Source organism: Pseudochaenichthys georgianus, chromosome 13, assembly GCF_902827115.2.
Source record: "Pseudochaenichthys georgianus chromosome 13, fPseGeo1.2, whole genome shotgun sequence".
In the NCBI taxonomy this organism is placed as follows: domain Eukaryota; kingdom Metazoa; phylum Chordata; class Actinopteri; order Perciformes; family Channichthyidae; genus Pseudochaenichthys; species Pseudochaenichthys georgianus.
The window spans coordinates 35,266,177-35,291,590 of NC_047515.1; the positions used below are offsets into that span (position 1 = coordinate 35,266,177).

The 25,414-nt window shown below is 42.2% G+C and overlaps 1 protein-coding gene across 5 annotated transcripts in view; it reads right to left on the minus strand.

Annotated features, from left to right (window-relative positions):
* Positions 1-688: 688 nt before the first annotated feature.
* Positions 689-25,414, minus strand: part of fli1 (Fli-1 proto-oncogene, ETS transcription factor) — a 29,874-nt gene continuing 5,148 nt past the window's right edge. For 2 of the 5 annotated variants that reach the window (XM_034096997.2, XM_034096998.2), the window contains exons 3-10: positions 19,170-19,381; positions 18,689-18,843; positions 17,464-17,667; positions 10,951-11,019; positions 4,664-4,723; positions 4,246-4,305; positions 4,023-4,070; positions 689-3,862 (exon numbers count right to left, since the gene is read on the minus strand). In XM_034096997.2, coding sequence (XP_033952888.1) covers positions 3,333-3,862; positions 4,023-4,070; positions 4,246-4,305; positions 4,664-4,723; positions 10,951-11,019; positions 17,464-17,667; positions 18,689-18,843; positions 19,170-19,381 — 1,338 coding nt within the window. In that variant the 3' untranslated portion in view covers positions 689-3,332. The other 3 variants (XM_034096999.2, XM_034097000.1, XM_034096996.2) reach the window with 3 other exon arrangements.

Here is a 25,414-nt window from a genome sequence, read left to right on the forward strand (position 1 = left end):
CGGAAATGATTTATTTGAATTACATTTAAATACAACATTTAGCGCTAGTTTATTAATTTCTCCGAGCTAAAATTATCATAGCATATTATCATCATTACTACTTGTTGATTGGGGTGGACATTTTTATTTTAATATTTTAAACAATGTTAATCTAATTCAACAGCACTACAAATTCTACCCTACAATCATTACTAAGCTAAATCAAGAACAACAGTTACAAAAAGCTGAACGTTATAACCTTCATGAAGATATGCATTATTACAGTGCTGTTGTATTATACTGCATTAGGTGTACCTACTGTAATAAACCTGCAACATTTCAAACTTGTACCTTTTCATGGTTAGTTTGTGCATACGTACATTTGATTACATTTCAATCAGATAACAAGCCTGCAGGGATGATAAAGATAAAGTTGCATAACTACAAACTGTGATGGTCACTTTTTCTTTCCTAAAAACACAACTGAATCCAGTCTACAATTGTTATTTGTTCATTGTTATAAGCCGTTTTCTTTCTGCAGGTGTAAATAGTACATGTTCAGCTTCATAAAAAAGCACTGAAATGATGCAAAGACGCATATGTAAAGAAATATAAGGAGGCGAAGAAAGGCACTTTGAAAATATGTAATTAGTTGCTTTACTCACCAAATATTATATCATCATGTGAAGCCCAGGAAATGGAAGATAACTTGAGAGGTAAAAACATTTATTTTGTCACATTTCCCTATACAAAAGCCCTTTTTCAAAAGCTATTACTTCATACATTGCAGGAATGACAATAATAATAATACATTGGTTAATTGTAAAAATTATACACATTTATATATATATATATATTTATATATATTTGTTATCCAAAATACATTGCATATACGAAGTAGCACAGTTCCCTTTTCATTGATGATGCTTGTGAAACATGGAGGTTAAGGGTACATCAGAACCATTTCTTTATGCTACAAATTACAATTTCCCTTTTTTTTTTTTAAAGCTATAAACTTTCAGAAACTGGGTGTGGATAGTAACACTATTTGTATTGTTTTGCATAAAAATACCTGAATTAGTTAAATGAAAAGCTATTAATTCCAGGGCTATTTGGCTTAAGAAGTGATTCAAAATGGTGCATCCATCATAATCACGTAGAATAGAGAAGTTCCAGGCTGATTATGATTCAAGCAGGCATTTGTGGTTTTGGGAATACACGAAAATATCTTGTGCACATAAAGATACTTATGTTACAACCACATTTCAGAAATAATAACAGTAACAAGAAAACAAAAATGATACAATGTATTGCCCAAATGTACAGATATAAAACGTTTAACATGCTGAACAAACTACTTAGCAGAAATGGACTTAAAAGGTTTGCATTTTTGACCGAGGTCAACTCGTATTAATTCTCTTGACTTTTTATACTGTGTCACATATGAAAATAACTCTGCATAATTTATACAGTAAGTTGCTTTAATGCCTAGTTGACTGATGCTTATAAAATAATAAAAAATAGGTCTGACAAACGCACAGCGTTTGCGAATCTGAGGATTTCTTTGTTTCATCTCGTCATACTTTTTGGTTTTTGTTCTTAAACTACTCAGTCCCAAGTAATTTATGTTCAAGTGTCCATATTCAGTAACTCTGAAGGAATACTTTGGCTATTAACAGCTTTGAACACCTGAAGATGGATATGTATTTAGACATGATACTTTTACATGATGATGAAATCCTGACTTGAGATTCATGTGCATTTTGCTGGGCTTCAGATCAGTGAGAAACTAACATTCAAACACACATGCTGCTCTCAAACTAGGATCCAGCCCTGGTAAAATGCAACCTAAACTGTCTGCTAACATTACATAACGCTAGGCCACTCCTCTGAGCTGACATATGGAGGAAGGAGACACTGTGGCAGCCGTTATTGACAGAGTGCACTTCAAAATCAAAAATTGTCAGATCTCTGGTGAGACACGGATATAGATCATTATGAAACGTACTATTCATTAAAAGATTGAATGTTGTATTGTGTATAATGAATATATAGTATAAAACAGCAGTTAAGGCACTGTGAGGATAAAGTCTCTTATTATGCCATGTACTAAAGCTGGATTCACCGTAAGACACTTGGGATAAAAAAAACATACAGACTTGTTGTTTAGACAACATCTCCAAAAAAAGGCACTTTCATGTTTTGGATACAGAAATGTACAGCAAACATGGTGTTTAAAATTAAGGACTTTTTCATTAGACAGAATGAAAACATCTGACAAATTTTGATTTTGCTACAGGCGATCCCTTTCACGTGTGTTTCACAAACCAGAAAACATTCACATTAATACTGACATGGTCGAGCAACAGAACATCTGGAAATGGCATGGCTGAAGGGTTAACAGCATGGCAAACATTTAAAAGCCTAGTGTGTGGCCCCCTGAAAACATCTGACCTGGGTTGAATTATTGTTGCAAATTACTTCAATTAAATCTTGACTCAGCTTCCGCAGCACACTCGAGTCAACTGCACTCGTCGCCCATTTTGAACTCTGCACACAACACACAGAAAGATTTTAAAGTAAGTGAGTTCACCCAGGTCAGCAAAACATACAGCGCTTCCTTCTCTGGCGTTTAACTCTTCTCTAGCCTTCCAGTTTGGAGGATAAATAAATTTGTGAATGGCATATTCCAGTTGCCAAATTTCATTCAGTGCTGAGAAAAGTCCATCTCTTTGAGAGCTCCTCCTTGTCCAGCGAATTCCAGAAGACTCTCCACACACACATAAAACGATACAGATGGACAGGCGAGCAGACGGAGACAGTGGAAACAGAAGATGTGGTGGGAACAAGAAACCCCAACAAGGCCGTAGACAGGCAGAAAAGGCAGATGCTTAAAGCGTAACGTGCATAATGTACTGAGGAGGATGTAGATTGAGACCCATAAATAAAAGGCCCATGTCTGGTGCTGTAGCTTGGCGAGGAGGGAGACAGGCTCGAGTTGTTCTCCTGTCCTGCTTTGGCTCTGGGGAGGTTTTTTTAAAAGGTAAAAGCTTTAGGAAAGAGAAAGAAACTTCGACGCACATCCAAAAAGCATAAACAAACAGTTGCTAGTCCGGTAAGGGTAAGTAGTATTCCATTTTGGACCATAGCATCCAGTTGTTTATATTTTCTTACAAATATAAAAAAAAAAAAACTCTCCATCAATTTTCATCATCCTTCATTTAGGAGCATCACTTCTTCAGAGGACAGACGCCTCGATCAAGTCAGTCTTCATTGGTTCTGCGTCATTTGGGAGTGCAGGTCAGCAATTGTGGACTTTATTTTGAAAGGATTGGATGGTCAGAGTGGAAGGTTTAATAATAACTACCCAGGTGGGATGGCACGTGGGTGTTGGGGTGGCGGGGAACGTTTGGGTTGGGGTATATGCCCGCAGTGGGCGAGCTCCAGTAGGGAGCGGTGGGTCCAAAGAAATTGGAGGAGGTGACGGGCATGGATTGAGGGTGTGGCGATACAAAGTTGACCTTCTGCTGGTGGGCGTGGTAGGAAGGCACATAGGCTAGGTCCGAGGGGTACTTGTACATGGAGGATTCGGTGGGGTGCGGCTGCAGCGCCTGAGCAATGCCGTGGAAGTCGAACTTGTAGGCGTAGCGCTTGCCGTGCACTTTGGTCATGATATTTTTGTCGTAGTAGTAGCGCAGCGCACGGCTCAGCTTGTCGTAGTTCATGTTGGGCTTGCTCTTGCGCTCACCCCAGCGCCGCGCCACCTCATCAGGGTCCGTCATCTTGAACTCGCCATTGGTTCCCTCCCAGGTGATACAACCGGCGTTGGCGCTGTCAGACAGGAGCTCCAGGAGGAACTGCCACAGCTGGATCTGACCTGAACCTGATGGTGGACACACACAAACGGTGATCAAAGATGCAACACCATAGATGAGCATCATTATAAACCGGAACAACTCATTATCTAGCCTGCATCGAGGGATATACTGAGTTGGAGAAACGTCCATGATAACTGCCTATTCAGATGTATAGTAAAGACTTACCAGGGTTGGCTAGGCGACTACTGGTGGGGCCCAGAATCTGGTAAGGATCTGTGGACAAAAGGAGAGCGTGTTGGTCTACACACTGATTACTGTGGTGACACACAGTAATGAGGAGACTGAAGATACCATAAACACGTAACTGAGCAACAACTGATGACAACATGTAATGATGATAATTCAAAGGAGTGAGTTTGAAACATAACGTTGAGATTGTTAGGGTTACCTGGCTGAGGTCTGGGCTGCTCAGTGGACTTGGTCACATTCTGAGGAACCACGGGTGAACCTGCAGACAAAAGAAAAGCAATCAGTGGAAGACAACGGGGAGACGGAAAGTGAGAGGGAAGGAAGGGTGGTTACAGATACAGGCTACATATCTGAGGCCAAAATAAATAAGTGTACGGAAGCTGTAATCTTCCCACACGTCTCTGTGGATGTTGGAACTGCCTCTATGATACAGACAGGTCTTTGAACCTGAACATATGATAATGTTCATCATATTATGTGAGCCTACTTTCTAATCTGCATTGTACAGCACCTTGTAACTGAGTTTTTGCATTGGCCCTTTATAAAGAAAGTATCTTTACATTCTTACTACTACTCGTCGTCTAGATAAAAACACATAATGACTTTTGTGCCCTCACCTTTGACACTGTGCATGTTGTTTGACCAGCCTGTCCGCCGTACAGCATCATATGAAGGGTCTGACAAAGAGAGGAACGAAAGGAAGGCAAAGTTTGAGTATATTTAAAGAAAAAACATTTATTTCAAAGAGGCTAAGAAATTGTGTATTTACAATATGTAAATGTTGCTGTGTGGTTGGACTCCATCTCACTGTGTGCTAGCCTATTACAAGACTGCAACTTGGGGAAATTGGGAATGCAGTGCCAAATGGCATCCATAAATCTATCAAAACATCGTTCTCGATGCCCTTCACAGGATACCTGGACATGGCAATGTGGTTTTGTTGTATTAGATGACACAATCTTAACGGAGAACAGTTGGTTGAGCAGCTTGCAACACTCTGACCACAAATAAAGGGACTGATGCAAATGATCGTACAACAGAGACACACAGATAGACACTACTTGCACATGATACCCACTCTCACCCCTCTCCCCACAGGAGCAGCTTTTATGAAACCTTGACATTGGGCCAAACTGGCCCAGTTAGCATGAGTTCTAACTTCTGTATGTCTGCACTTCTGAGTGTTAAGCTGGACAGTATCCAGTAACAATCAATTACTCTGACACAAGCAGACAAAACGGTATTCTTCCCATGGCATTGTCTCAAAACACCTTGGTACACTCATAGTGCACCTGGGCAGCACCCTTGATGGTGTTTTTATGGCTGTGGGCTAAAACAGTTCTATCAGTTTCCAGAATACATGGAAATATGATGCGTTTTGTAGCTAGATGGGCTTTGCACTGTGTTTTATGCCACATGCTATTCACAGTTTTATCATGACCTGCAAATCTTTTTGTCAGCAGTTTCTCCCAGAGGGCAGAGACAATGTAATGGGGATGTTGCAGGGATACAAAAAGGTGTTAGAAAGCCAAGCGGCAATCCGTTTCCCATCAGTGTATGTAACCATGTTGAGAAGCTGGCTAATTGACAATGAGTTGGTTGTTCGACTCAATCCTGCTATAGCAACACCTAATTATCAATTGCTAATAACTACTCAGTGTAAAACCAGTGTGGATATCGAGCATTTCATGGCTGATAAATATCACCAGGTGTTTCTGTCTAGCATTGAAAAAGCGTGGCTTCCAGCATTGTTCTTTTACAAAACATGCACGATTAATTATCAACCAGAAGAGATCATTCCAGTATTTTTTTTTACAATTTCAAAGTGAGTGAGTGTGTTGAACCTTAATGCATGATCTGTGTGTATTTGTGTGAGTAGGTGTTTGTTTTCCAGACATGAATATGTATGTGTTTTTTAATTATTCTCAAAAGTGTTCCAACTAGTGCGTTCAACTCCCAGGCATGCTGATGAGCTACCACTAATCAAAAACTCTGAATTACTGTACCTGTATTTGTCTTAACTTTATAGATCTTATGTTTGTTATATTATCTGAACATTCCATCAATTTGGAAAGCAAAACACACTTCCAAAATGATGGACTGGAAAAACCGAGGGGCTTGTAGCTATTATGTCTCAAGAACAAATGAACATCTTCGCCACAACAACACAATAGAGCTGTGTTTGCTGTAATGACCAATATGACTTGATGCAACCACACCAGAGCAACAGCGTGTATCATCAGATTCCACCTCAACCCTCTCTAAACACTGTGCAACACTGCCCTCCGGTGGTTCTGGACATTATTGGTATTTCTAAAATAAACAATACATAATAAGATACATCAATTCAATCTCCTTATTCTTACTTAAGCACAACTGGTTTTAAGATTACAGTCTCTCTGCTATCATAAACGCATAGCTCGCCTGATATTCTGCTCCTTAAGTGTTTCATATGATATCCTCTGCTGCATAGGGACCGCTTCATCATCCCACTCATTTCAAAATGTTAAACTTTTAACTCTTTGGGGTTTCAGAAAATGCCTCACTCTTGTTTGGAGACCACAAGAGGGGTTCTAATCTCTGTGACTAAGAAAGAAGATATTCAAAATCAAGTTAAAAGTGACCGTACAATGTATGAGGTAAAGTTGAAGGATATGAGCTTGCAACGAAGCCAAAGAAACATGAATACATTATAATATGATCACAAGGAGAGTGTAATAGAGTGGAAGACAAAAAGAGGGAGAAGAGGGACGAATAGCAAGCGGGCTGCCGTGGCTCAGCGGCGCTGTCAGGTTCAATCTGGTGTGGGCCGGCAGGATAGCCAAGGAGCAGTGACTGGGGGAGAGTCCTGGGAGACTTGCGTTTCCTGCCTGCCTCGCCTGCAGACAACCTCTCTTTGTTTTACTGGCCCTTTTTTCCCCTCTACTCACCGCCAGCCTCCCCCCATTCCCCCTCCCCCCTCCATCCTACTCTTCACCACCCTGAAAAAAACACAACGGGGCTACCTCCATACGTGCAGAGAGGGGTTACAAACAGCAGGAGAGGACATGGTGGGGGAGAAGCGGGGAGATGGATGAAGAAGAGATGAGAGAGAAGGAGAACGAGTCACAGAAAGAGAGTGTTGAGAAGCAGACAGATGAGGATGGAGACAGAGAGCTTGAAAAAGGCTTGAACGGAACCAAGAGAAAAGAGAGAAAGAGTGAGAAAATGTCAGACGAAACACAACTGTGGAATTTGAAAAGAAAACAGTGGCGGCAAACCCGGCTACTGGGCTGGAAGGGATGTCCAGTACCACATTATCTTAATTGTGTTGTTGAAAACCAAATAAGTTAAACCTACAAAACTATTTTCAAGCAAGACCAGAAACAATTCAAGGGTTTTAACAACTCAATCAATCTGTTTCAGGGTTTAATGGAGTGAATGAAGGGTAGGGAAGTGGAAGACGGAAGCAGATTGTACAAAGCCCAAGAGGTCAGGGGTACTCGGGGCAAAAAAGCCACGCAGACACAGACCCAAATGTGCACACAGAGCCTCCTCTTGCCATCCCCCACCCCTTTCTCCTTCATTTTTCCAGGCCTCGCTCTGACAGCGACTTGAGCCAGTTTCCACTCTGGTCTGGGGTGTGGTGCATGCTCCTGGGAGACTTCGGCTGCAGGACCAGTTAGTCAAAACAAGGCCCGAGCGCTAGACAGAGGGCGAGAGAGGGAGAGAGAAAGACGGCGGGAGACAAGAGAAGGAGATAAAGGAGAACTGAGCAAAGAGGGTGAGACGGACTGAGATATAGAAGACGGGTAGATTGTCTAGTGGTAGACTGCTTTCAACCTGGAGTCTGAGCCAGGGAGAGGAACCCAGGCGGGGCACTCTTTTTTTTTAATACCAATAATACAGGTGCAGTAAAAGCCATCTGTACGAGGAAGAAGTCATAAGAGGAAGGAATGATGGCAGAGGACAGGCGTTCGGTTGGTGCATCAGAACAGAGAAGCATCAACGTCAAAAGATGCCACACTGCAGCACACAACCTATTCTCTAAGTTAGGGGCAACATTTTAAGTATTGTTTTCATATTAAAAAGAAAACTGCATTTTATTTTAATTTAAAGCCCAGGAAAGCTAATTAAAAGTCATAAGAGAAGAACAGCTTGTACACATAATGTCCCTCTCCAAGTTGGCTTGGCAGCAGAATAAATGCACTCACAGAGGTGAATCATCATCTTTCCTATGTCAGTGAGAAGCAGCGGAGAATGTGAGTGGCCTTGCTGCAAATGATACAATTCATACATTTCAAAGCAGCGACAAAACCAGAAGCTCGAACATGAAAACGGTACAAAGACTCTGGGAAAAATCTGTTTCATAACAGCCAGACAATACCACAAACAACACAGATACACACTGAAACACATGCTGTAACACATAGTGATACACACAGAAACCCACCACCCACACAGACAACAACTTATTCATATAGTGCTTGAAAACTTAAGGTACACACTGAGAGCCACACACACGCACACGCACGCACACACACACACACACACACACACACACACACACACACACACACACACACACACACACACACACACACACACACACACACACACACACACACACACACACACACACACACACACACCACACACACACACACACACACACACACACACACACACACACACACACACACACACACACACACACACACCCTTTCATAGCTGCTGCATTCCGTGTTTTATATGCTCTCTTTTATTCATAACATTGCATTTTACACCACAGTCTGGAGCAGATTAAGGATTGTCTCCTGCAGCATGCTCGTGCTTACTCTACCCCAAAGAGCCGCTGTGGTATTTGACTGTTCTCGAAAAGGCAATATGAACTGGAACATCTGGCAAAGCTGATCTGAGAACATTTTGATAAAGGCTTCCCTTGTAGGAAGGTTTCTTTTATTGTTGAGTCACCAACTCCAAACTCCAATTTTGATGTATTTCCTGACAGTAATGTTGCGTGAAAGTAACATTAATGTGGTTATGAAGTTGCAGAATGTCCGTATGAAACCAAATACGTCAAAACAAATGATAAATGTTTGAATTGGACGGTTAAATAATAATAATCTGATAAAATACTTCCAAATTCTTGAAAAGTCACCCTGTTTGAAACGTTCCTCTGTGAGAAACAGTTTGGTGTCCACGATCACGGGACACGACTGGAGCCAAAGTCAGGGTTTCAGAAGCCACCTCTTGTGAAAGGGAAATGCTGTTGAAGGGAGGGACCCTGTATTCCTGCCAGTCCAAATACCTGGCGCTGAGAACCAGGAAGACCGGGGTCAGGGGGTGACTGAGCAGAATCTTATCGGGCCTGCCCATTGGACTATTGGTACTGAAGCCGGGCGAGAACAAGCCTGCTAACGCTCACCACCGGGGCAGATAGAGAGCGGCAGAGGGAATTCTCGGACACTTATCAGACGTAGTGTTTCCTCTCCTGCTGCCTTGATAGGCCCCTCATCCTGCCAGCGAGCCTATCGCTGTTATTGCAGTCCTGTCTCCCGTCTCTAGTGGTGACACCATATAGTCGATGTAAAGGACGTGTAGATTTTCTTTATTTTCTTTTTTTTTTACAGATACGCTCTGTACCCTTCGTCTAGCTGGTAAGGTGTCAGCACAAAATAATGTTTGTAGAGTGAAAAGGTATCCAGAGGAAGGAGACAATCATTCAGCGCGGCTGTGGGCGTTGTTCTGAGAAACTCAGCTTGGCTTGTGAAAGAATGATTTTACTGGTGCTAAATTACCTACACTGCCATAGCTCTCATTTGACTGCTGGGAAAAACAATCACCACGCAGCTCACGTAACAAAAAGTCCATATTAATGTGTCTTTTACTTTTATGTTCACTCCTAAAATCGTATTTGTTTAACGCAATGTTCCTTTAGAGAAAGAAGTGTCAATTTTAACAGTTACAAACACTAATGTCAAAATTTTTTTTTATTCCAGAGTAAATTGGCATAATCTTATTCTACTTTCTTTTTGTATATTCATACTTTATATATATATTTTTTAAAGCTTTTAAATATTTGTTTATTTTTTACAAATTAATTCTTCTTATTGTGTTCATGTAGAAACCTGTTTCTCATTCTAAATCTGATTACTCTCCCTTTTACCTACCACCATCCCTTCAGGCATTAATACACTTATACACACAGCTGTAATGAAAGTAGTGAGTCCGGTCTGAAGCAACCAATCAGATCTCCCGCCCTGTTTACCTTATGAACACTTGCTTCAGCACCTGTCCCTGATGCCCGTCTCTCTAACAAACATCATTCACACGCCTTCTCTCGGATAATTGCCACATTCACCGTCTGTCCTCACCCCTGCTGCCGGAGACTGAACTCATCAGCCCACTTTTGTTAACACGCCTTTATCCTGACACGGCCTCGATGAGCCACTACGTATTGTCCCACCGTCCAGGTAGACGTGAATAGCACGGTCTGCAGTGGCAGCTTGGCTCGTATTATTTCAACAACACAAAAGGAGCACCTGCGCAGAGCTTTGTTTGTGGAAATCAGCAAATGCATGTGCTTTGGATCCGTGAGTCTCTATTCTCAAGTGGGCGCCGTGTATGTTTCTGTTTGTATGAAGCTGACACGTATCATTTCTTTTAACACTATGAATTCGTGGTTTAAGCCCTTTTTTTTCTTTCTCTTTTTTATCCAATCCAATCCAACTTTATTTATATAGCACTTTAAAACCTCCAGACCAAAGTGCTGCACAGAGAGATACAGCTCAGCTCACATCTTTCACTTTAGCTAGAAGACTATTCTCACTGTGACTGACAACTACCTCATCAGACCAAATACTACACACACACGGACATAATATTACAATAAAGCAAGATTATAAAAAATAGTAGTCCCTACCCTCTTTGGCAGCCAGACGTGGGGAAGGGTCTGTGTGAGATGGCGTATTGTAGGATAAGGATGAGCTACCTGTAATAAAGTGAGATAAAAGAGAGACAAAACAATATTTAGTAAAATACAATCCAAAAACAAGCATAAAACCCTTTAGAAAATATGGTCGTTTTCATAAATCCTTACATTTCAGGAAGCATGCAGTGAGTACACAGTTTAAATGTATAATTTCATTCGTTTTTGGTTTAAGTAATGAGTAATATGAGATGTGAATTTGTATATTCTTCTGATAAATAAGGCGTACGGTAAAATGTAATTACCCTGGTGTACCCTACCTTGAAGTGTGACAAAAAGTTTGAAAGGTATAACAAAAGCCAGCAGGTGGCAGTACAAGGCTCAGCTCAATTACTGCATTGACTTAGTTAAATTGTGTACCTGTATGTCTGTTTTGTCAGAGAGAAAATAATGTATGACACATAAAGCCAGTCCCAAAAGAGAAAATCCAGCAGACAGTCGCTCCTTTAACTGTAGGAAAACCCCAAAGCCTGTCAGCATTTTAACTGCAAACCTGATTCCTGAATAATAAAGTCAGAGTCTGCATATGGCTGCCTATTCATTTCACCTTATGGAGCAGAACTCTGCACTGCATTCCTCCACTTACACAGGCACCCTGGGCGGCACCAAAATGCTCTCTTAATTTTAGCTGCCCCCAGGCATAAATCAGCGAGTGGAAAAACAGAGTCAAAAATGCACAGAGAAAACACAAGAGCAGCTACTGCATGGGCAGTGTTAAGATTTAGCACCAAGACGGCTACAGAGCTGCTGAGTAAGGAAGACACCTTTTCTGAATGGGGGCAAAAATGAATTTATGATGTGCTTTTCCTTAAAATGTAATCCAGGATCCCTACTTCACTCGCTGGGCTGCTGGCGGTAAAGTTTGGGGGATGAAGGGGCCCATGATGGCAGACTAGGGGTCTGTTTTTTTAGGGGGTGGCCGGGGGGGGGGGGCTCCACAAATGTATTCTAACCTCCCAACACCCCACCCCTCTGAGCTCTAGCTACTCCATGGCACCCCCAAGGCTCTGGGTCTAGTTTAGAAACCTGGGGGCCTCAGAACAGGGGAGCCATTGTATGAGGCAGGGTCCCTGCACAGCAATCAAATGCAGCTCCCCGTACAAAAATAATTCCACACGCAGAGTGTAAGCGCACGGGGGCAAGCGAGCCACCAAAAGCTTTGGAATGGGGGAGAAAGATGTTCAGACAGACAGAAAATAGAGGGAGAGAAGGGAGAAGGAGGGGGTTGTTAACCCTTTTCCTGCCGCGTGCCACATATGTGGGCTGACCCAGACAGGCAAACAGGCAGCATTGCTGAGAAAACCTCAAAACCATCCCACAGAGAAATGCAGGGCTGCTGTACGAGAGAGAGAGTGAGAGTCAGCGAGGGGGAGAGAGACACCACAGCTGACAGTTTGGTGGAAGGAGTCTTGGCTATGCTGCCTATTTATTTGGATGGCTTCTTCCTCTCTCAGAAAACAAACACGTCCCGGTAATCTGACAGCACAGTGGGAGGACTGGCCAGCGTTCAGCCTTTAAGACCCTCACTCGCTATGGTTCCTTCTCCAGTCACATCTGCACAGTGACTGTTCGATTACATAACATCCACAAACAATTTTCTTTTCTCTCCTTCTTTTGACTGACGGCTCTTTCAAAAGGGCCTTGTCCTCCAGTTTGCGCACACCAAAAGAGATCTTTGAGGGCTCGGCATTGTGATTGACCACCAGGGGCCCCTGCTGTTTATTCTGTGGAGCTATGTGATACCATTGCCTCATACATGTGGTCTGAGCTTTGTCAACACACTGAGGGACCCAGTCGCCCAGTTTTGGCATGGTGTCACCTCAAAGCTGCAAAATAAGCTCAAGCCAGCAGAAAGGGATCCTTGTATCGCTATCTGATAACGCTACCACTTCATACGAGGCTTTCATAGTGCATAAGAAATGTTTTCAACGAGTCATCTGATCCAAAATAAAAAATGTTTAGTCATTGCCTTTCATAACAACTCATGAGTGTTTTATCAGATTACACTCCCAACTGTGAAAATGACAATGTTTGTTAGCGGTGTTGAGGAATTTGCCTACAAATTAAATGAATTGTTTTGTATTGATATAAATCTATTCCAGCCTTTCCGCAACAGCACACACACTTTGGCAGCAACTTTGGTTATTATACAGTACAGGAAACGATGCTCTCAGCCCAGACCGATAGTTAACACTTAAGAATTCATAAAAAATACCACAGAAGATGACGGATGACGGATAACAGGTATTAAGAAAGGTATTAAAAAGCACCAAGGTCACAAAGGGGCTTTTTACAACCCTGGGCAAAACTAAAAAATTCAAGAAATGTGGCTTAACAGTGCCCAACAAGACCACCTTACAAGCTGCAAGTCCAGTCAACTGAAGGGAAACCAAACTGATGTCAAACCTTTAATCCCCAAAATACAGCAACGTAAATTAATTTGCAATTTTTCTTTGTCAGTGACTTTTAGTCATATTCAAGAATTGCTACACTACTGAAGGTTTGGTATGGTTTAGCGACAAAACTTAAATGACGCACAAAAATGGAATTCAAATGCTCAACACCATATGTGTCTCTCACTCTTCTTTCTTGCTACATAAAGGAGCACGAATAGCGGCATTGGCACTGGATTTTGGCATCCGACATACATCTTCATTCTACATATTCTTATGAAATTATTCAACTGGAACGCTACGTAAAAACAGTTGGTTTACGGGATCCTCCTCTCATGAAAAGTATGTAATAGGATTGGATTCCTAAAAGTAGATTTATGTTGTTATAGCTATGAGAAAAGAACAAAAAGGAGTTCCAACAAAGTGTGTGAAATTGATACAGAGATTATTCTTCATATCATACCTTACCGTTGTTTTTGACAATATTTTGAGCATCCACATAAATCAAAATGTCCCTATTTTGACCAAGTGTTTTAGTTACCAAACCTGTAAGAATTTTGTATGCTGAGAAAATGCCAGGACCCCAACCCTAAACCTAACCCAGAATAAATTGCATAATAAATGTAATCAGTCAAACCCTGCTGACTTCTTTAACTCACCTCACCTGTCCAATTGAAAGTGGATATGGTCAACAGGAAGTTGCAGAAATATTCACATGACAGAAAGGTGTGTTGGGGGGAAATTAAAAACAATAAATGTTGGGATTACTGCTAAAAAACATCACTGACTGAAATCCTTGTTTTTGCAGAATTTCCCAAAAATAACATTCCAACAGAATCTGGCGACTGTTTTGTGAGCATAATTATTATGCACCTCTGAGCAGCTAGCTTCGATTACAGCTGAGCTCATCTCAGTGTTTACATGAATAGCAACCGCTTATTATCCACCCGCACTTATGCTAATGCAATATGTACATACATTCCTGTAATGCTAAGTGGCTGAACCCCAGCAGTCAAGTGAGCCGCCACAGACTGCTCTGTGAGGGTGGCTAGCAGCAGACTGCTAACAGTAAAGGGCGCAGAGCCAGGCTGTTGAGCCCCTGTGCACCAGTGATAATCTGCCAATAGAAGGAACTAATGCTATGGGAGCTCAATAAAAATGTTGTGAGGGGAGAAAGGGGAGAGAGAGAGAAAATAGCTCTCCAGACCTCCTTTTTCCCTACTCAGCCTTCGAGCCCAGATGTTTATGGTCTGTATAAACTATTGAGGGCTCGAGAATGTCCCCCACTCTTGAGTGAGCAGCAGCAGTGCAGAAGCCCAGACTTATCACTCTCTCCCTCTCCCTCTTTCTCTCTCTGTCTGTCTTGACTCCCTCACTGTAAATCCATCCAGACACACAAGCATGGGCGACAGCTGGGAAACAGAACTATTGCTATTCTCCAACGACACTCAATCATGACCCCTCGAACCGTTTCCACACAATTCCAAAAGAAAGTTCTCCCCCACATTGACTTATCATTCTACCTCACATAATTGTTCCTCTTGCTCACACAATCTTGCTCATGTCCTCAAATACTACTGTAAAATCTATCATCCAATATCACATTATCCACTTTCTTTAAATCCACAGTCATCTCTCTCTCTCTCTCTCTGCACTTTCCCTCCTCACGACCCTTTCATATTCCCCCGTCACTTCTCAGATCTCTGTGCGTCGGAGGATACGGTCTTTCATTGCCTGAGGTTTCTTTTTGCTCTGCTCCGTTTCCAGCACATGTGGTATCAAACCGACCTACATGGGTGCGATAAAGAAAACAGTCCGTGGTCCCTCCCTGACAGACTAATTTGAACAAATTCTCAAATTGCACCCCAAATTGAAAGCACATTGGGGTGCGGGCGGCCATTACTTATAAAAATCTGGATAAGTGACCAACAATGAGGCCAAAATAATGCATGGGCAACTACCCTTGTTACTGCAAGCAGCTGGGTAGCCAGACAGATGCTCAGATTGTGCCCGCGGTTGCCCCAGTGCGGCTGTCTGAGCCATATTTCTGACATATGACGTGGCAGGAATTGTTGTTATGGTATGGCTGTAGGGTGGGGAAGTGTGTCCCTGCCCCGTGCCGAGTGTACGTACAGGGCTTAATGACTCTGAGGAATGTTAATCTGAGGTTCAATAAACAGAACCAAAAACACACATAATGCGGACAGATGTGTATGGAAGATTGCAGTTGCCCTTTGGAAAATGTTGGATCAGAATGGGGGGTAATGTATTAGTACGAGAATGATTGGGGTTGGAGGAAGTCATCACATGACCTGTAATCACTAATACTTCCAGGGCTTGGCTCAGTATTTCCCTTCCCTCTCCTTTTTTCTGTATTCTGGAAGCTCGGCTCAGCTCCAACTCTCTTTTGTGAGTGAAGCCAGAGGTCTATTCTCTGGACGGGGTTACTCCTCGTCTATGATTGTGTTTGTTTGTGCTGCAGGGAAACGAGAGAGCGACTTCAGTTTCCAAATCATCAGCCCTGCAGGGTCTGCATAAAGCCTCAACCCTCCTCCTCCCCCTCCTCCTCCTCCTCAGCCTCCCTTAGACGTTCATTTACTAACATGGTTCCTCTTGCCCTTCGGCGCTCAGTGTCAATAATACACGCTGCTCGCTTCCCTGAACGGCCCCTAAACAGGTCAGTCAGTCCAGGCACGAGACGGCGGCATTCATCTTTTTGATTGTCGGGAACTGATCCAAAGCAATTTCTACTGGGCAAGTGGAGAGAATTCCCGAGACATCTCCTCTGTCTCGAAAACACACAAGGTCTGAATCATAAACAGGGCAGCGGCGGGCAGAGTCGCGGTGCAGCACGCCTAAGTCGTGGCTAAGTCGCACAGCCCATAATGAAAACGGCCCTGCAGAGGCTGCCCAGTGGCGGTCAGACAGATCCACCCGCCGCACAATGAGGCTGTTATACTCATGACAAGCATCTCTCTCTGCCCAGACCCTGTGCGCTGAGAAAACTGTTGACACCCACAAAATACAGTTCCCATTACATCACGCGGAGGCCCATCGCAATTTTTTGGGAGTAATGTTAAATATAGTTGAGCCATCAGTCACTCCACCCAGCGTGGTGTCATGATATCGTGCAGCCGCAGCAAAACCAGCACTTAAAATGTTTAGCACAAAATGCAAAGACTTCAAAGAAAGGACACGCTTTTCACACTGCTCCTTTATGGTTTTTTTAAATCGGAAACAGTGGACATACCTAATGTCTCAACTACACATCTCTGTGTATTCAAAGCGGCAGCCTTGCCAGATGTTACATCTTATATAAAAATGTAATTTGCACACCGCCTCAGAAAACTGGCTTTGTTTCCCAGCCGAAACATATGAAGCATGGATTGCTGCGAGGAACTCTTCAAAGGTTAGAAGCTCAAATGTAGTTGCCTCCATCGCGAATTGCAGATCAACTTTCTTTGCTGCGCTGAACACACGGGCCTAACGTGATTCCCGAGGCCATGCACCTGGGCTTCATCTCTCTGGACCATGTGGAATAAGGCGCAGCAAAGTCAAGTGGGGGATGTAGTTGATCTTGATAAGGGGGAAAACCCCCCTTAGTTTCCACAGCTCTGCTTAATACTTTGGAGCCCTTTTGGGTAAATTAGTTTCCAGTAAAGGCTATTTCGTTGTTTTGTCTTATGGTAATGTGAGTATAGTGCGGTGACAAAAAGAAAAGTGTCATGTTATTTGCTTGGGTTTGGCATTTTTTGGTCTCACTTCTCATCCAAAAGTAGAGACTGGCTTGTGGCTTGTGTCTTCACTGGAAGTTAATTTGTACTTGATTCCTTGGCAGAGATGGAAGCCAGTGCTGACGTTAACTTAAGGACAAACTGCAGAATGTACAACAGGAGTGTACTTCACCAAAATGACTGTTCAAAATCGAATTGTCTTCAATTTTCTGAACTTCTAATTGTTCTGTTTTTTATCATCAATCAAATGTCGAGTAACACAAGCTTATATCTACGTATTTGTTACTCTTAATCTTATATTTGTTGCACAGTGTACTTACTTTCCCTGAGGTAATTGAGATGAGAGAGAAGCACTTCGGCGTTGTACATGGTGGTGAGCCGAAGGAAGTCGTCCTTGCCCATCTTGCAGAGCTCTTTGCCATCTGTGTTCTGAAACATGGCCGTGTCGATCTCCACCAGGCCGTACTCCTTGATGGCCCACTCTAGCCACTGGCGCACATGATCCTGTGACCACAACGAGGGGTCTGCAGGGAGAAAAAAGAAGAGAGATGATGATAATTCACTCATAAGAATTGTTGGACAGTTGCGAGAGCCTCGTATCTGTCCGAGGTAAACGGAGGGGGGCAACGAACAAATTGGAAACAGAATGTATGTAGGATTTTGTATCAGTAGCAGACCTCGCTCAGAAAGCTGTAAATATTCTTTGTCTTGTTGTATCGACATGAACAGGATTCGCCAGATGACTCGTTTTATGTTCCAGGTAAATAATCTTCCACAGAGTACGCTCTGAAATCCCTTCCTGTGATTGTACACACGATGGAATATGTTTTCAATCACATTAGCAAGTACTATTTGACCCAAGTTTGATGTACTGCAGAGCCAATCTAGAAGCCAAACCCCAAACTCACCACTTATGGTTTCGGAGGGGCCTCCATGTGGAGATCGTATTGGGGTAATGGATGAGTGGACGTTTGCATCAGTTTAGCACTTACTTTTGTATCGCCTTAACAATGGAAAATTAACCAAGGCTCCATTCGATTTTAATGAAATTGTGCTGATTGTGCTCATTTTTGGTAAAGTACAGTCATTGTGTTTGGCTCTGGCTTACGTCTAGCAACCTAATTAGCTTACATGTTAAAATAACTTTTCTATAATCCAGAACATTTAAACTCCACTTATTACTTCTCAAACGATGTTGTTTCACTTTATAGAAGATCAAATGTGTGAAACTAGTGAAGTAATATATAGGTCTGGCGGACAAACAGACCTCACTACCTGCATGCATTCAGCCGTGCTCCCACGAGTGACGTAAAACATTAGAACAATGCTATGCCCCACAACCCAGCTAAATAGAAATAGGACTTGTAAAACATTTACAACATTGGCTAAATGATCCCCAAACAGAGGAGGGATTCTGTCTGTGAACGCAGCAGCAGCACTGAAAAACAGCTAGAACAATTAGCACCTGTATAAGTATGCAGCAAATACAGATTCACTGTTTTATGACACATATTCAACGGGTTCATGTTTTCTATACTAACATACCTGCAGGTACAATGACTCTCCGTTCATTGGTGGTCATGTTGGGGGGGGGGGCATTCTTCTCATCCATGTAGTTTCCATAGTTCATCTGAGATGCTTCGTTACCCCCGACAAGCTTATTGCATTTACCCACACTGCAGTCCACTGGAGACTCCCTGCTACAAAAACACACATACAAGAAAGTTGTAAAAATATTATCAGCAGATAAATTGGGTGTTGCTGGTTTTCTTTTCCAGTCATTGACTTTGGCAATGGTTACATAAGCCTCACACAGGCCAGGGCCCATTCTACTGAAGATTAGAGGCGAAAAAGCGAAGGTTAGTTGCAGAAAATAAATGGCTTGTTGAATGACAAAAAATAACATTTATAGCAGCGGCTGTATTAATGACAAACAACTGTCCATTGTGTCTATTTAAGATTGATAAAAACTCATATCTCACTGAACAAAAAGTAATGTAAGACCCAAGTGGTTGTCATGCCCTACCTGGATCCATTCATGTGCTCATATTCTCTCTTGACGTTGACCCGCACTGGCTGGTTGATCCACTCCTGCTGTGGGGGTAAGGGGTTGATTTTGTGGGTCTGGCCGTAGTCCTGTGTGCCAGATGCAGTCATGTCTGTCTTGGGGAGAGGGGCAGCAGCAGCGTATGGAGGCTCAAATAGGGACTGGTCTTCACTCACCACTGATAGCGCCTCCTGTAGGTAGAAGGAACAAATACTTGGTATGTCTTTCATGACTCATTTTACAATACTAGCACATTATTATTATTATGTGTTCAGTCATGCAAGCCGATTATATCCAAAATAAACAATATACACTCTTAGAGTACTTCAATAGTTTGGGAAATAGACTTGTATGCTTCAATGCAGTGTTAGATTAGAAGATCAACACCAATCTTAAATCTGTCTTTTTAATATAAGGTTACAGCCAGAAGCTATGCGCAGAATAAAAACGTGGCTTTGGGGAAAACAGCTAGCCTAGCTCCATCCAAACGTAAAACAACATCTAACACTTCTAATAAAAGTGAATCAACACATTTGAGGTGTTCTGGTTTTACGTGTTATAGTTTTATTTAAGTTGTTGCCTGGTAGAAGAAAAAAAACTTTTTGTGCTATCGGAAAAAAAAGATAAACAGTCAAATAAATTAAATTATTATCAATCATTAAATAAAGAGTTTAAAGGGTGCATGCAGCTGGTTTCTTTTACATTTGGAGAGAGTTGGCTAGCTTGGCTTCTTTATGCTAAGCTAACTCTCTCCTGGCTGCAGTAACATATTTAACAGACAGATGTGACAGCGGTATCAATCTTCTCATCTGACTCCGTGCAAGAAAGGAAATGTCTGAAGTTGGGAGATGTACTCATGTAATACAGATGATAAGAATAAACTCACAAACATGAACAGATACAACTGCAGGCGTTCATTTGACAGTACACAGAAACCTGTGATGTAAAATGTTCAATCTCTTGTGTATTTTTTGTTTACAGCAATTATGTGCAGTTATGAGTCATATCGCAGTCTGGCATCCCAAGTAGATTGTGTACACAGCCCAAGTACCATCTGTAACTTCCTGTTGATGTTACCATGACTTCAATCTTGCCCCCAATGGAGTAAGACACCTACCACCTACTGGTTTTCTGAGATCATCAGTCAATACGCTTTTCGAACAGTAATGACCCACTGGTTTACAAATAAACCAACATAATGGCTTCTTAAATGTTCACGTTGACAATTAAACATGTTCCATACAAAATGTCCCAGATTTGTGATAGTGTACTCATTTTTCGTTTCGAGCATTATCACACTTGGACTGAAAAAATCCCCTGTCATGCAATGCTGTGTCTGTCTTTTCTGAGCGTTGGGCTTCCCCCCACAGCTGAAGACTCAACAGAAGCAGGGGGGGGTCACGGATACACTGACCCCTCTGCTGTGGCTCAGCTGGAGCAATGTAAGTTTATTAAAGAAAACAAACGCAGACACTCGCGGCTGGCTAAGATATTACGTGCTTTCCAACATGCTCCTCGTGTAACGTCCTGGGAGTGAAACATGGGTTCTGTACTTGGTGGAATACATTTACCATTCAGAAGTCACTCAATACTGTGACAGTGAACAACGTCGGGCAATGTCACCAGCTCAGACGGGTGCCAGGCAACTTTAACTGGCACAGAATGGGGATACTGAGTCAGCAGTTGTTAAAATGGTTCCATCCATCATTGGGAACAATAATCAAAAAGAAAACAATAAGTCAGAATATCAAGTGAAATCATTACAGTCATATGCTTCTGCTATAAGGATTAGGCTCGGGTCTGATGCACATCTGGATCTGATAGGATCTGATGGCACAGCTTAGACCGAGACGTGTCTAATTCCAGAGGACTGAATTATTTCCTTCCAAAATGCCACATATCTGCTTCAGGGGGAAATATACTACTTGATATTCATTGATCAGTAGTTCCAATTTCTAGCCGTTTGCATTCTCTGAAATGTTGCTTTTATGAAAGCAAAATCCTCATGATTTCAGATGACTTCAGTTCGATTCCATTCTGAGAAATTGCATGCAAGTTAAAACCTTTTACTAAGATAAATATCTCTATTTTTGAGGGTGTGACTTTATAATTGTGTGCTGTATGGAAACACATGCCAAAACACTACAGCGACTATATGGCAGAGATGTTTTTTTGCCAAGTCCATTTTGACGCTCAGTTTTCCTTATCCAATAATCACCACCTCTGTGTCTTATGTCTGTTTGGTGGTTGTAAAAATGATCAAGACAACAATAAAACTCATTTACTTAAAATAAAAAATATGATGCTGTTGCATGAGTTCTCAAACTGAAAAAATAAGTATGACTAAACTGTCTTACTCAATGTATTATCGTCAACACATTTCATCAATAGTTGATCATATTCGCAGCATATACACTACACCATTAAATTGTGCTTTTCCTCAAGTTAAAATAATTTCAATCAACATTTGAAACCAATTAGTTTGGATAAAACTAATATAATAAAAGAAAGGGAGAGTTGAAGCATATTGCTCAAGTTATCTCAATGTGTGCACTATAGTGCCCTCTGTTGTAATGCCACTGACCCGCAACTGTCTACCTAAAGTAAGGATAGAGATATGCAAAGTGTTACAGCTAGACACAAGAGTAAAAGGAAGCAGACAAAATAAATGCTTTGTTAATGCCACATGTCAAAAAACAACTTTACTTTTTCAATAACATACTACTCAGGTTCAGGTTAGTGGGTGGATAAAACTCTCTGGAGTATTAATCTATCTCACCAAAATTAGATTTCCAGTGATTTCATCAGTGGATCCATCAAAGTCTGAACCCTGGCAGCAGGGCTCGCTATCTGAGCGGAGCACACCAGCTAGTCTGCGGATGATAAATTGTAAGAGTGAGGGAATGTCTCATTACGGTCTGATAAGGCCTCACTGAGCTATTATGACTGTTGCACGTTATATTTACTGTGACATATCAGCCTGTGCAATTGAAAGCATGATTGGCAAGTGGTGTGTGCCTATCAAGATTGCAGTGGGTTTTTTAAAAATAGAACAACACCACTCTTTTGTAGAGAAAGCTAAAAGGATGACAGATCAGTGTCCATGTTTTCCTTCCAGTATCTGCATGGAACACATTCAGTGAGAGGCAGTTTTCTGTCTGTCTCAAAATGTCCAAAGATAAGTCTCTACTCTAAGACAATCATGAATTTCTCCTGAGTACCATTCGTGAACATGATCCCAAAAACGTCAATACAGCTTTTGAGGATAAAAAGTTATTTTGTCCTTTTTTGAAGGCATACGTAAGATTTGTATTCTATTTTCGCAATATTTCGTATAAACATATCTGCAGCGCCACAGACAAAGAGAGGAAAACACCAAATAAATCATGGCTCAGTTGCTCCAGGCCCTATTAAAAGCATTGTGCGAGTGTGACACCTGCTGGGAGCCACGCCACCTCTATTCTGTTGACATCAACCAAGTCCATCTCCCCACATGCGTCACGACGCAGACTGGATATATGCAATTGCTCCACATCCAGACTACACGTGTGATTGTTTGGCGTTCACACACACAGCCATCTAACAGGAGCCACCCAGGGGAGTGGGGGGGCATTCCTGTCTTTTGTTTAAGGAGGAAAAGGAAACCTGTCAGGAAAAGATTGTGTGGAGCAGGAAGCTCTCATGGTTAGAGAGCCCTTCCTTTCTGTTAGTGTGCCTGCATGCAGCTAGCAGCCAGTCATTTACACCCAAGGATTCAATTATGATTACATTTGTCACAACTCCTTGCTTTGTTACAGGAATCCATGGCTGCGACTTGAATGTCCTTCTGCAGCATGGCTTTCTCCCCCGAAACAAACAATCCCAGCTCTGTGAGCGGTGAATGACGGGATTTAAGTGACTATATGCAGCCTGACATTTTTGTCTGGCCAACGTTTACACTCTCCCAAAGCTCACACCACACCCAGCCGCCACAAACCCGCTACTTTAAGAGATCCAAGAGAAAACACGTCGCATTACTTTTCAGTAACAAAACGAGTAGCCTAAATGCAAACGCTGCATTCTTGTGAGTTTACACTTGCTAACCGGAGGACACATACTGAACGCGTGCAGGATGAAATAACGGGGACTTGCCATTCAACATCTGGTGGCTGTTGCCATAATGCATCTGGAATTTAACTGTCGGGGGCCAGTAGAAAAAGTTAATATACACCACTTCTCTTGACTACAAACAAACCGTTTAAAAATAGTTGTGCAACTCTATAAGTAGCAGGCTAAGGTATTATTGTAATGCTTGTGGGTTTTAAGTGTTGCAAACTGCCGCATGAAGTTACCAAATGACAGCTTTGCTTACACTTTCACAAAACTCTCTCTGTGGCGGCGAGAGAGAAGTTACAGTTATCAACAAAAACACAGACAGAGGTGTTATTTCTTGTATAAATGTCAAATCATCACACTTTTTTGACCCACGACAGGATCTTCGGACCGAGTCGGGCGATGTGCCACACCGCTGTTGCGCAGCTCGACACATCGTATCCAGCGGTACATCCAGTCATGGCTATTGCTCAATCCCCGCTGCCCAGACTAAAATCGTGAATAACTTAAACATAAAAGTACATGATCACGTTGTCTTATATAAAGAGCCACTCCTTTTTGCCTTCCCAGACGTGCGTAATTGTGCGCTTGGTCCCCAAAATCCAAAGCGTGATATTCTGATTTATGAATCCAAACCGTAGCGTATCCTCACAACCACGAAGCATATTAAAAAAACAGAGTGGATACTTTCAAAGAAAAAGGAGGAAATCTGGTTACCGCTTTCAGACAGAGAGAAAAAAGCCGCTCATCGTCGTCAGATTTGAGGTCCCAGCTCACAGACCGACACAGAGGGGCATTTCAACCCATTGCTTTAAAAAAGGAGGCGCAACTCCGAAAAAGAAGTCTCCCACAAAGTCATACACCCCGTTCTCCACCCTTACCTTAATAGTTCCGTCCATTTTGCGCAATTTTCAGCGGACTCCGACAATATCCCAAACATGACACGCTCCTGGATTAATTCCAGCCCCCGGTATGTGGCAGAGAGAAAGAGACACTTTTACCGGATTGAGTTTTTTCTTTCCTCTAAATTTGGGAAGTGAAGTCACCACTGTTGAGAAGGTTGAGAAGGAAGCTGTGTGTCACCGAAAGCCCTGCCTTCAAAAAAGCAGGATACTGTCCCAGAGAGATAAGCAGGGAAAACAATTGAGTGTTCACTCCGCTGTTATGTTTTCTGCTCGGAAATATTTACAGGATGACTGCCTGCGTTGTGCATAGCCATTGCTGTTGTAGCCTGCTGTAGAATAGGCTTGTGTGTTTTGCTTTCCCAGTAGTGTCACAGATGGTGGAAGGGTTTACTATTTTGTCCGAGTTATGAAATATTTCTGCACACATTTAACTGAGGTTTTGGGGAATGACTTTTTACTGTCCCACTCTTAAATTATGTGATTCCATGTTTTAGAGCCCTTTTGGTTCCCGCCTACACATCAGACTTACATCTGGCCATGCCTCCATCCCTCTTTAAATCAGCATAGGCTCAATGTTACCCTATATTTCATAGTGAAAGTCATACATTAAAATAAAGTTTATCTTTCATTGTGGACAGATGTTTCTCTCCTTCTGCTGATGGAGCTCTAAATCAAAACAGGAGACAAACCTGAACACCTATGAACGGACTTGTTGCAACCTTGTCTTTTTTTGTTACAGCTCTCTGTGAAGTTTTCCTGAGACACCATTAATAAAACCAAGCATTCAGCTCCTAACCGCACTACAGTCTGAGGGTCTGCTCTACACGTGTGCGTCTGCTGTTCAGCGCAGGAGTGAATGGATGAAATACAGCCTGCTTCCACACAGGCGCATTTAAAAAGGGGTAAACGGGGTTTTAAATGTATTATTATTATTGTTGACTTTGCTATAGTTATCCAAAGGTCCCTCCCACTCCCCTAAAAAAAATCCCCACCCCCACATAGGTATTTTCTTTCCTCTTCGTCTGCCCTATGAAATTGCCCTCATCAATTCAAGCATAATTTTGGTGCAGATGCTAGACATGGAGCCAGCTCTGAACGTGACATAACACTGCAAGAAATCCTCATAGCACATTTAACATTTAAGTGATATATTATTTACAATAAATGAAACACATACAAGAAGTATAACTCAGATTTAGAGATAAAAAGGAAATTCACTCTAACCCA